This window comes from Podarcis pityusensis (genome assembly GCF_964106645.2).
Source record: "Podarcis pityusensis genome assembly, chromosome: 14".
In the NCBI taxonomy this organism is placed as follows: Eukaryota; Metazoa; Chordata; class Lepidosauria; order Squamata; family Lacertidae; genus Podarcis; species Podarcis pityusensis.
Window position 1 is genome coordinate 38,848,132 of NC_138039.1, and position 13,156 is coordinate 38,861,287.

The window sequence follows — 13,156 nt, forward strand, 5'->3', positions numbered from 1 at the left end:
CAAGGGGAGGTAGGCAACGTTGTGCTTTCAAATACCATTGGGTTACAAACCTCATCAGCTCCAGCCAGTATGACCAATGGTCTAGGATTATGAGAGTTACAGTCCAACAATATCTATGTTAGCTGCCCCTGCACTGAAGCATCCATCTGAATTTGATGTTGGTGTGTTCCTCTTTTACGTACAGTGTTGCCTGTTGTCTTTTTAAGGATGCTGCAGGAAAGGTCCTGGACCACTGGAGTATCATGACCAGTGAAGAAGAACTGGCTACTTTGCAGCAATTTCTGCGCTTTGGCGAGACCAAGTCCATTGTGGAGTTAATGGCGATTCAGGAGAAAGAAGGGCAGTCCATCGTCATCCCCACAACCGCAGCCAATATGGATATTAGGGCATTCATTGAAAGCTGTAGTCAGAGGAGTGCAAGCCTCCCAGCTTCCTTAGACAAAATGAACCCTGTTAACATCCACCACTTTGAGAACGTTGTCAACAACATGGCCTTCATGTTGCCGTTTCAGTTTTTCAGTCCTGTTCCTCCGCCCCTCATAGGTTCACCCCCTGAGAGGCTTTTGATGGAGCAAAGTCAGGACTGCAGCAATGAACTCAAGCAAGATGTTCCTATGCAGTTTGCGGAAAACAGCTTCCTAACTTCCGAGTCTTCATTTCAAGGTGAAAAGGAGGTGGCCTCGACCAGCCCAGATATCGCTTTGAAGGATGACACTTCTCCAAGCGATTTAAGTTCGCCCGGCAGCATCACAAAGCCTGAAATGAGCCAGCTCTCCCCGGAAAGTAAAATAAAATCTGTCGATAAAAACGGCTTCGCCACGAGGAGAGGGCGTGTTTTTTGTACAGCGTGCGAAAAGACCTTTTACGACAAAGGGACTCTGAAGATCCACTACAACGCTGTCCACCTGAAGATCAAACATAAATGTACCATTGAAGGATGCAATATGGTCTTTAGCTCCCTCCGGAGCCGAAATCGACACAGTGCCAACCCCAACCCTAGGCTTCACATGCCAATGAACAGGAACAACCGGGATAAAGATCTGAGAAATGGGTTGGCCATCACCGGACTGGAAGAGAACAAACGGACGGATTTTAATATTTTGCCTCCCGACAGTAGATCCGTTTCCAGCTACGGAAGCTCTTGCAGCGATTCAAAGACACAGCCAGGTTTTCACAGTACTGGCCAAAATGGCATTCTCTTTCCAAACTTGAGGACCGTGCAGCCAGTTCTTCCATTCTATCGCAGTCCGGTCACACCGGCTGAACTTGCAAATACTCCCGGCACCCTTCCTTCCCTACCTCTGGTTTCCTCGTCAATCCCTGAGCCACTGGTTTCTAACGAATCGCCCTTCGATGCACTGCCCAAGAAAAAATCCCGCAAGTCTAGCATGCCCATCAAGATAGAGACAGAAGCCGTTGATACCCCTAGCGCAACTCACGAAGTTGCCAGCTCGGAAGACGACATGCCTCCGCGGCCGGTAAGTGACGGGCCTGTTGAGATGGGCGGTTCTAGGATAGAAAAAAACTCAAACCACCCAATGGAAAAGAAGTCCCATTCAGGTACATCACAGAAATCCATTTCTGAAGATGGAGGGCCGACATATTTTAAATCTATTGAGCCAAATAACACATGCGCCAACGCGGACGAGTTGCATCGCCCTGAGAAAACAGCTAAGCCCGAACAAGGCAAATTGTTAAAGGTAGTTTCTTGTGAAAATGCCTGCAAAGATTCAAACCAGCAGCGCGATGTGATCAAAGCAGTGACAGAACCCCATGGCTATCTTAAAGAGCAACTGAATTACAGGATCCCAATGAACGACTGCGCTGAATTGCAACACCACTTGCTGAGTAAGGGGGCGTTCGGCACACTGTCCGGTAGGAGTGTAGCCGTTCCTGGTTTCGAAGCTTTTAAAGATATAGATCGTGTCAGTCAACATGCGCCGCTAGGGCTTCAGAGGGAAGACAGCCGTTTCCATTGTGACATCTGTAAGAAGACCTTTAAAAACCCCTACAGTGTGAAAATGCATTTTAAAAACGTACACCTAAAAGAAATGCATATTTGCACCGTGGAGGGTTGCAATGCTGCCTTTCCTTCTCGTAGAAGTCGAGACAGGTAAGAAAACAGTGCACATAATTGTTTTTTTATTATTATTTAAAAAAATAAAATAGTCATACAATGGAGCCTAGTCTGAAATGCAAATAAGTTTTGAAGCATGTTTTTGTGGTGTGCCCCCTCACCCCATGTATCTTCTTCATGCATGTTCCGTACCTTATTGGAGCACTGAAAATCCATGGGACAAAACCTTGCTTTTCCCCCTGGACAAGAAGGCATTGAATCACCAGTGGTTCCCAACCTTTTTTTGGCCATGCCCCACCTAAGCATCTCTAAAGTCCTGCTGCCCCGCCCGCCCCCGTGACATATAATTCTTTTTATTCAAAAAGTGAACTCCTATTCACCCGTTTCTCACTGTTAATAACTCATTCTCGAATTGCCCCCCCTTTAAAAATCAAATTGCCCCCCTGTGGGGCATGTGCCCCACACTGGGAACCACGGCATTAAATGAAACCCTGGAAATCTCATTGCTAGTAGATAACAGTGGTTGAAAATAATTTTATTTGTGGGTTGTCGTTTTTAGAGATGCAATTTCTTGCACAGGCAGGATAACAAGGTCTTGCATTTAACTTGCCTTTTCAGATGTCTCCCTAAATTTTTAAAGCAAAATCTACAGTGGTATCTATCTATCATCTATCTATCTATCTATCTATCTATCATCTATCTATCTATCTATCGTCTATCTATCTATCTATATCTATCTATCATCTATCTATCTATCATCTATCTATCTATCTATCTATCTATCTATCTATCTATCTATCTATATCTATCTATCTCTATATCTATCTATATCTATATCTATCTATCTATCTATCTATCTATCATCTATCATGTATCATCTATCTATCTATCTATCTATCTATCTATCTATCATCTATCACCTATCATCTAGCTAGCTAGCTGGCTATCCAACTATCTATCTGTCATCTATCTATCTATCTATCTATCTATCTATCTATCATCTATCTATCATCTATCTATCTATCTATCATCTATCTATCTATCATCTATCTATCTATCTATCTATCTATCATCTATCTATCATCTATCTATCATCTATCTATCTATCTATCTATCTATCTATCTATCTATCATCTGTCTATATCATCTTCTGAACTGATGGCAGAGGACTTAGTTTCCTCTCCTCCATCAATCACACCATCTGTTCAGCCTACTCCCTTCCTGCTCCCCTCTGCTTTCCCCTCCCACTTTCCTTTTTGCCCTCTGGGCAGATAAGAACATAAGAAGAGCCAGCTGGATCAGGCCAAGGGCTCGTCTGGTCCAGCATGCTGTTCTCAAAGCAGCCAGTGGAAAGCCCACAAACAGGATCTGAGCGCATCGGCACCCTCCCCTGCTGCCGTTTCCAGCAATTGGTGTTCAGAAGCACATCAGCTCCAACTGAATTCCAGACATTCATTTTGTCCCTCTGGCTGGGAATGATGGGCGCTGATAGTCAAACAGGATCTGCAGAGCCACACGTTCCCCGTCTTGCTCTTCCCAGTGCCGAAACCAGTCCTTTCTGGGAGCAGGTTCCAATTTGATCCCATTGCCAGCTAGGAATTAGCTAACAAACAGGAAGAATTGTTGTGGACTATTTAAGGTCTGAGATTGCAGTCGGATAAGACTGTTCCTGTTCAGAAGCTGCTGGCCCCAAATATTGCTGCCTTCTGCTTCCACTTCCCCCCTTCTCCACTAGCAGTATGGGACACAGGTGGCGCTGTGGTCTAAACCACTGAGCCTCTTGGGCTTGCTGATCGGAAGGTTGGCAGTTCAAATCCACGCGATGGGGTGAGCTCCCATTGCTCTGTCCCAGCTCCTGCCAATCTAGCAGTTCAAATGCACACCAGTGCAAGTAAATATATAGGCACCGCTGTGGTGGGAAGGCAAATGGCATTTCCATGCGCTCTGACTTCTATCACGGTGTTCTGTTGTACCAGAAGCGGTTTAGTCCTGCTGGCCACATGACCCAGAAAGCTGTCCGTGGACAAACGCCGGTTCCCTCAGCCTGAAAGCAAGATGAGCGCCACAACCCCACAGTTGCCTTTGACTGGACTTAACCATCCAGGGGTCCTTTACTTTTACCTTTTACTAGCAGTATGTAGTGGCCACATTTGCCTTCCTGTGCCGAGCTGTGGAGACAGAACTAAGGAGAAGATGCAACAGGGCTTCTCTGCCTGGCTCACTGCCCTCGCCAGATCTCAGAACTAGCTGCTGCATCTGGCTGCTCATCTTGAAAAAAGTGACTAGCTATTCTGTACTGGGAGAAAATAACACAATAAGTCTTAAGGCTATGGCACCATTTGTTCATGGATATTAGGTGTGGGGAACCTTTGTTTCTCCAAATGTCTTGGAACTGCAACTCCCATTATCCCTGCCCATTGGCTATGCTTGCTAGAGCTGATGGGAGTTGTAGTCAGTGACATCTAGAAGACCAAAAGTTCTCCACCACCTGATGTATCTTGTCCTTTTTAATTTTTTCCTGCTGTGGCTGTCTTGATCATCCTTAGCTGTTTATGGTACGGAGATCAAATAAACATAAGATATTTTTTTAAAATAATTTTATTTATTTTCTGTATTCTGCTCTTCATCTGAAGGTCTCAGGTCAGAAATGCATAATATTAAAACCAATCATATTAAGAGAGGCCAACATAAATTCCATGCAAATGAAACAGCAGCAACAGAAAAAATCCAGTCCTCACCTCACCCTTCCCACAAGCCTGAACAAAGAGAAATGACTGCAGTGCCGTGATGAGACAGGTCATCCTAGAGGCATAGCCATCAATATATTACATGCTCTTGGTTGCCCATTTAGTACCCTTATCCCAGGTGCACCCAAGGAAGGTACCTCTATCGCCACACCATTGTTACATTACTGTTACAGCATTCATCACTTGGGCGAGGGGTAGTATCCACGCTGGGACAATGCTCACATTAAGAGTTTGTGCTCAAGTATTGACTGTTGAGTTGCTTCTCCTCCTTGATTCTAACAGCATCCCTGATCTTCTTTCTCCAGACATAGCTCCAACCTAAACCTTCACCATAAGCTTTTGACCAAAGATCCCTTGGAAATCAAGAACCACCATTTCAATGCAACGTACCTCTTGAAGGATATGGCGAAAGAGATTTGTCCGGACGACTCTTTGATAGGACACGTTGGGCAGCAAACTTCGGTCATCTTCAAAGGGATGAACAGGACTGGCAGCCTGGTTTTCCCAATGAGCAAGATGGGAGAGGCCTGCCCCGAGAGCTACCAGTATGACCTGGTAAACGATGGGGCCGTTCTGGATTTAAGCACAACGTCCAGCATCAAGTCGGAGGGCAGTGCTCATTCCTCTTGGGATTCTGACGGAGACAATGAAGAAGGTCCTGGGGTTTTGGAGGACAGTGACGAAAGCTGTGAAAGTCCACCTTTGATCCCGAATGAAGACCTCTACCAAGACTGTTCTCTGATGGAGAAGACTAACGAGAGTTTCTCAAGCATACCTTCCAGTTTGCCAATAACCTGCCACATATGCCAAAAAAGCTACAGTAATAAAGGAACTTTCAGGGCCCATTACAAAACAGTCCATCTCCGCCAGCTCCACCAATGCAAAGTCCCAGGTTGCAATACAATGTTTTCTTCTGTGCGCAGCAGAAACCGACACAGTCAAAACCCCAATTTACACAAGAGCTTGATCAGGTCAACAGGTAGCCCACAGTAACATCTCGCTGTTGGGCAGCAGCTTCTGTTTGGTTAAGAGTCGTCATTTCAACTTTAAAAAGAAAAGTGCAAGAGTGAGGTTTCCCTTTGTTTGGTTTTCTTCCAGGGTGCTTTCTTCCACAGTGCACACTGAAAACACGGGGCCACGTTCTGCTTCCGTTTACACAGTATGTGTTTTCACTGAGCAAAATAGGGCACACCGACAACACTAGCCTGAGTTTTTCACTTAGATGTAGATACACACTTAAAAAAAAGAGAGGATCAGGAGACATAATAAAGGTACTCTTGATGGTTTGCAATATGAGTCACAGTGAAGACACTATTCCAATGTTTCGTTTACATGATCAATGTGGAGGGATGGGTGGGAACTGCTGGGTGAGCCCATTGGTTGAACTGGAGGGTTTTTAACGCTGTCATTTCTATCCTGAGATCAAGGATCGGGAACCTGTGGCCGTCCAGATGCTGTTAAACTCCATCTCCCATAATTCCCTGAGGCTGATGGGAGTTTGGAGTGCCACAACATCTTGAGAGACATACAGGTTCCCCACTTAGCCCATGCCATAATGCCATGATGGGTCTTTTCCCACACCTCTGTCTAACATCGTAGTGTGAAGGCTGGGCTACACATTACAAAAGAAAACACAAAGCTGTTGTTGAAAATGGGAGCGCCATGTCCAGTTTTCCCTTTCTCTCCCCAATGAGTAATAAAAAAAATTATCCCAGGGATGATGAACCTTTGACGCTCAAGATGTGGTTATACTGCAACTTGCATCATACCTGGCTGTTGGCCATGCTGGTAGGACTGATGGGAGTTGGAGTCCACAACATCTGGAAGTCCACGCGTTCCTCTCTTTATCCATGTCATAATGTCATTCTGTTGCATTTTCAACACCTCTTCCCAGTGGCAACCAAGGGGATATGGAGGGGAAACTAAATGCACGGACGTCATTTTCAGCAACAGCGCCATGCTTGTTTAACACGCACCTCTGCTCCGACGCTGACTTTGCAGTATTAAATAAATGTGGTGTTTCCCACGTAATTTATTATTGAATGCCAGAAACTAAAATAGAGGTTTTAGGAAAATGTAGCATATGATTCTGGAGTTCTTGATTTCAGGAGCTATTTTACTTGAAGACGTATTGTAGGGTTTTCTTCCACTGTGGGTTGTCCATTATTTTTACAACATTTGAAGAAAGGAAAAGAACAAAAGGTCCCAGTTCTAGAAAAGACATGTAAAATTCTTGTCTAAATGAATAATGAGGCTGGCTCCAAGATGGATCTGTAAACTTCCAGACGCCAGAAGCCACTCAGCAGTTCATGGGTCTGTCTTGGAACCTGCTTCTGAGCTACTCCATGTCTGGGGATATATATTTATATATATACACACAAGAGGACCAGCCTTGAGAAAAGAACAGAATATTCCCTCTTTGATTATTATTATTTTTTAAAAAGACTCTTGGTTAACTTTGGGAGCCTCTGAAATGCATCAGTTTGTACAGCCTAACGTGTCATAACATGCTTCCAAAGATTTTTGAACCACATACAGGACATTTTATAAATGCAGTGTGTATTTTTATTGCACTTTTTGATGGCTACATTGGGTATTCGGGAGGGGGGTGTTACTCAGCACTGTCCAGCATTTTACAGGAAACAGCATGAGATTGGGGAAACTAAGTCATTATGTTTTGTTGATGTAGTTGTTTGCCACCAAGGGGAGAATGCTGGTCTTTGTTGCAACATAAAGAAGAGTAATCCATTTAGCTTTGTTGACACTCTCTTTTATATTAAAGCATTGCTTAGTATAAATATAATAACTTTGTTCAATATCCTTGTCACTGTACGTACCAGTATTCTGCATTATGTTCTGTGCACTTAATTTGATTGGTCTTACGTTGTATTTAAAAAAAACCACTTTTAAAATATTTAATTTGTAATCATGTCATAGCATTGCTGTGTTTGTGTACATGGTGTGCTAATGTCTTTGATGAAATCATTTTGAATAGCTTAGGGGTGTAATACTTATTTTTATTGACTAAGCCTTTCAAATTATTTTTCCCCATTCAATCCAATTTTGATCTGTTGTGGTACCCAGGCATGACACTGACTGCACATTTTGTACATATGATGCCAAAGTGTTTTAAGAGTGTTTTGTGGTTTCTACGATGTTCCTCTCCCCCTGGAGTTTGCAGTTTAGCTAAATTTTAGTCTTGATGCTTTATTGGCTAGCTGGTGACTGAAAACTTTAGATTGAAATCTTGGGCTTAGTATGTAGGATGAATAGGAAAAACTGTCCATGGGTCTCAATGTTTATTCTACACAAAAAAGTTTGTAGCACAATTTCATATCACAGAGTAGATTGGTGATATGTGTTGCTCTTATGTGCCACATTTGATGGACACAGTTTGATGTGCTGGAATTCAGGCTGAGATCACTCCAGGTTCAGTTTTTATACACAGTAAACTAGTTTTCAGATTTACAGCTGATGCGGATCTTCAACTGATTTAAAATGGAGGATTCTAGCTATGCATAGCCATCAGAATTCTGAATTTCCCATGTCAAAGTGCTGGCTGGCGGTTTCAGATATATATGGGACCATTCAGATAACCAGCTGCCGCTTCTTCAAGAGAACTTGGGTTGATTCTTATCTGGATTCCAACTTTGCAAAATGGGTTTGTGCACTGATTTCTCAAGAGCAAAATAGAGAGAGAAGGAGAGAGGGAGAGGAGGGTTGTTTGTGCAGCTGGCACAATACCCTTGGATGTGGGTATGGGTGTGTTGGGTGTGTTAGCAGTGCAGTTTTTGCAGCAACATGAATACTTACGTAAGGGAGAGCAGGGAATAAACCACGACATGGTGGCAAAGCAGAGGGAAATAGAAGGTTGTGAAAGTGGCTTACCATTAGATTTACTAAGGTTGAGACTTCCCAAATAAACGCAACTCTATTAAACAAAACAGAAAACGGAGTTAATGCTGTGTGTTTAGACCCCCTACAAGAATTCCAAACCCACTGTGTGAAGTTAGAAAGATGGGGAAACAACCATTTTTTAGCTTTTCAGCATGGTCCAATCTGATGTGGTGGTGCAGCTAGAGTAGACAATTGATCAGCCTGACACTGGAGCTGTTTCCAAATGCTCTGGGACATACCCAGATGATTGATCAGCCACAACAGGCTAAAAGCTCACCCACAGAGCGTTTTATTGTGTTTCTGGTTTGGCTTCACGGTGCAGCATTTGGGTACAAAGGAAGCATCTCGAGGGACAGCAGGTACCAGTAGATCAAGATACATTTCTATGAATGAGCCCTGGATGGAGTGGCCACTTTGAGGGTCCTGCAAACAGTATTCCCATGTGTTAGCTTCAAAGCAGGCCTGTTTGGCAGCCTACCAGAGACTCTGTAAACCTATCTTGCTGTTTTAGACTCTGTAAACCTATCTTGCTGTCTTTAAGCACTGAACCAGCTTAAGAGCTCCCCATCCTTTGGAGGACCTACATTTTTTTGGTCCCCAGATGTGAACTTGCTGGGCTGAGTCTGGGAAGGCACAGTTTTGATTTCCCACAAAGCCTGAGAGTGACACGACTGGTGCCAGGTGAGCAGGTGGGTCAAGCACCCACAGCATGGGCCCTGCTGACATTTGGTCACTGGCAGCTGCCTGATGATCCCAGGTGTTAATGCCAATCCTGGCCTATAAACACCTGGCAAAGCTGGTGGACTGCATTCAGCTTAGTGGGTGACCCAGGAAGCTGAATGTGCCCAGTTTTTGCTAGATCTTATAGCCTAGGAGGTTCAGGATTAGCACCTGGTGTGTGTGTGCGTGTGAGAGAGAGAGAGAGAGAAGTACTTTAGCATATACTCAGCGCTGCCACATCCACAGCTATAAACATCTCATGAGCAGTTTGACGGAAAGGTAAAGAGAGCAAATGGAAATGAGTGCATTTTTTTTAGTGCTATGCCATGTTTTCTGCTAGATGGATGCAATAATGAAACTATTGCCTAGAAAACATTTGTGTCCGATGTTATTTTGCAGCAGAAATAAGACTACTTTTTTTCATTTTTGCAACTGAACTGTGTCATTTACTTTTCATGTTGGAATACTTGTTTCGATAGAAAGCGGACTGCGGGGAGCCTGGGGTGGTATGCAATGCTAGTCCTACTCAGTGTAGACCCATTGGGGTTAATAGGCATGACTAATGTAGGTTTGGTAATGGATCTGTTCTGAATAGGGCATAGTTGAACACCACCCTTGGTCACTACGAAGTCAGTATAACCGGACTCAGGGTTGACACCAATTAACAATATTTCCATTTATTTCAAGCTCTATTTTGTTGTCATTGCTGTATAAATGTGCTTGCTTAATCTTAATAAGATTTGGGGTTTTGTTTTTGTTTTTATATAAAAACCGAAAGAAGCCTTTGTCGTAAATGAAAGTTGTAACGCCCAATTCTTTAGGTTTGTTTTTTCACTGTTCCCCTGAAAGTAATACCATTTTGTATTTTCTTCAGAATTTTCTATGTGTTAATAAAAAATATACAATAATTTTCTTCTGAGTGCATCCAGGCAAAACTCCCCTGAGGAATCGGTTTCTAGAATTAGCACTCTGGATATGTGATGCTGTTAGCTTTCAAGCCTAAGAGGTTGCATGGCACCAGCTGGAGAAGGTCAAAGGTCACCCTAATCACAATATTTGGCTGCCAACATCAGCCAGCCAGATGTTCCCCAAAGCTCACAACTGGGGCAGTGTTTGCTACATAAAGGCATAGTGCCTCTTGACATGAAAGGTCTATTGAACTACACTGGCCAATAAGCCATTGATGGGTATCACCACCAAAATGTTGCCATATATATATCACACGTGTAACCTTAGTGGGCATCGCCAACTTTTGAAATCAAGAATTCTAGAAGTTGCCTAGATTACAGTGTGGTAGAATCATGATCCCAGAATAGAGCAGTAACTCAGTCAGAGACTCGAAGGCCAGTGGTGACAACAGAGATGTTTCTGGGCCTGAGCATCACTATTGATCCCCGGCAGGGTTTCCCAAACTTGGGTCTCCATCTGTTTTTGGACTACAGCTCCCATCATCCCTGACCACTGGTCCTGCAAGCAAGGGATGATGGCCATTGTAGTTCAAAAACAGTTGGAGACCCAAGTTTGGGACGTCGTGATCCACAGATTCCCTGAGCCCAAGATACCAAGGCTGGACTGCAGTGTTTGGTTTGGATATGGGAATCTTAGATTTATGTCTTCTCTCAGGCTCCATCTGCACCATACATTTAAAGTCCTGTTGTACCATTTCAACAGTCATGGCTTCCCCAAAAGAATCCTGGGAGCTATAGTTCATTAAAGCTGCTAAGAGTTGTTAGGAGATCTTGGATTTTCCTCCTGGAGCTGCAGTTCCTAGTGATGAGGGACACAGGTGGTGCTGTGGTCTAAACCACTGAGCCTCTTGGGCTTGCCGATCGGAAGGTTGGCCGTTTGAATCCCCACAACGGAGTGAGCTCCCATTGCTCTGTCCCAGCTCCTGCCAACCTAGCAGTTCGAAAGCACACCAGTGCGAGTAGATAAATAGGTACCGCTGTGGCGGGAAGGTAAACAGTGTTTCTGTGTGCTCTGACTTCCATCATGGTGTCACGTTTTGCCAGAAGCAGTTTATTCCTGCTGGCCACATGACCTGGAAAGCTTTCTGCGGACAAACGCCGGCTTCCTTGGCCTGAAGCGCGATGAGCGCCGCACCCCATAGTCACCTTTGACTGGACTCAACCGTCCGGGGGTCATTTACCTTTACCTTACCCTAGAGTGGTTTTGACAGTCAACCCCTCTTGCCAGGGAACTCTGGGAACTGTAGTTCTGTGAGGGGAATAGGGGCCTCTTAGCCACTCTCAACACTCTTGTGGAAAGAGTTTAATAAAATTATTCAAGCTTTCGTTGCTTCTGCTGCAGCAGACTAATGCACCTCTAACCTCTGTAATTTAATAGCTGCTTCTCCTTCCAATCTTCCAAGCAGTCGTCTGTTTGCTTATTTCTTTTACATAACCCCACACTCCCTAGCAATCATAATAGCTAACCCACAGGTATTTCACACATGGAAGTGAGAGGCTTAACTGATGCACAAAGAGAAGGGCCGCCCTGGTTTCTGCCTCCACATCAAAGGAAGAATCCCAAGGCAGACAGATAAAAGAGTTTAGCTCAAGATATGAAATGTCTCTGCAAGTGAAGCTATGCCAAAAAGAGAGAAACTTTCCCATTTTTATTTTAAGACTGCCATTCTCTCAGGTGCTAGAATATGGAGCCTGGAGGGACCCAATAGAATCTGGAAGATCATCCATGCTGTTTTCCTTTCTTTGTCCAATCTTATGGCATCTGATTATGAGGGAATCTTATTGAATTCGGCCTACTCACAGGTAGGATTAGGAGAATCTGTCAATTTAAGGTTCTCTTTGTTTCTGATTTTTCCAATCTTAAGTTCAGTTCCCCCCATTTCTACTTCATTCTGAGAATTTTTAAGGGAAAAAAATCCCAATGAAAATCAGCATTTCAGAGCTAATTTCTCCAAATATACAGACATTTGTATGCAATTTTGCCTCATATACACATTTTTTTGCAACATAATTTCCCCTTAATGAAATGCATTTTTAATGCTATTTTCACCCATGCATGCATTTTTACTCACATTTTACACCAGTAGGTGTATTTTTGGACACATTGCTTTTCTGGAGAACTGCACTGCAAAATTCTGAGAAGTGAATTTCAAAGGATGGCTTTGTTTCATTTTGCATATGGTTTCGAAAAGTGCAGGCTTGGTAAGTTTGCCTTTGAATGCAAACTGAATCAACTTGCTCCTTCGATCTTAATTATAAGAAAAGATTACTTTGTTGCAAAAGATAAACAAATATGGACAGTTAATCAAGTTAAGCCAGGGATTGCCAATCCATGAATGCTTTCAGTGGTGTCCCTGGGCAGGTGCTTCAGACTCAGGTTTTCATTTTATTTTTTTAAAAAATGTAAGTCTCTAGCCCTCCAAGAAAAATGGTTATGGGCCAAAATGTATAAGTGCCTTCTAAGCGATTTATGTGAAATGGAGAGTGAGTGTGGGTTTTCCCTAGTACAGTCACACCTGGGTTCACAAACGCCTCCGTTTTGGAATGTTTTGGCTCCCGAATGCCGAAAACCCGGACGTGTTCCAGTTTTTGAACATTTTTTGGAAGCCGAACGTCCGACGCGGCTTCCACTTGAGTGCAAGAAGCTCCTGCAGCCAATCAGAAGCCGCCCCTTGTTCGTCGAACATTTTGGAAGCTGAAAGGGCTTCCAGAACAGATTACGTTCGACAACCAAGGTTTGACTGTAC

The 13,156-nt window shown here is 43.7% G+C and overlaps 1 protein-coding gene across 4 annotated transcripts in view; it reads left to right on the forward strand.

Annotated features, from left to right (window-relative positions):
- Positions 1–13,156, forward strand: part of BNC1 (basonuclin zinc finger protein 1) — a 309,802-nt gene that overhangs the window by 24,193 nt on the left and 272,453 nt on the right. For 2 of the 4 annotated variants that reach the window (XR_013979210.1, XR_013979211.1), the window contains exons 4-5: positions 207–2,113; positions 5,130–9,650. Coding sequence is in view for 2 of the 4 variants with exons in the window: in XM_080980332.1 (XP_080836458.1) it covers positions 207–2,113; positions 5,130–5,817 (2,595 nt within the window). In the remaining 2 variants the exon portion in view is untranslated. Of the gene's footprint in view, positions 1–206; positions 2,114–5,129; positions 10,350–13,156 lie in introns of those variants that run through there. The other 2 variants (XM_080980332.1, XM_080980331.1) reach the window with 1 other exon arrangement.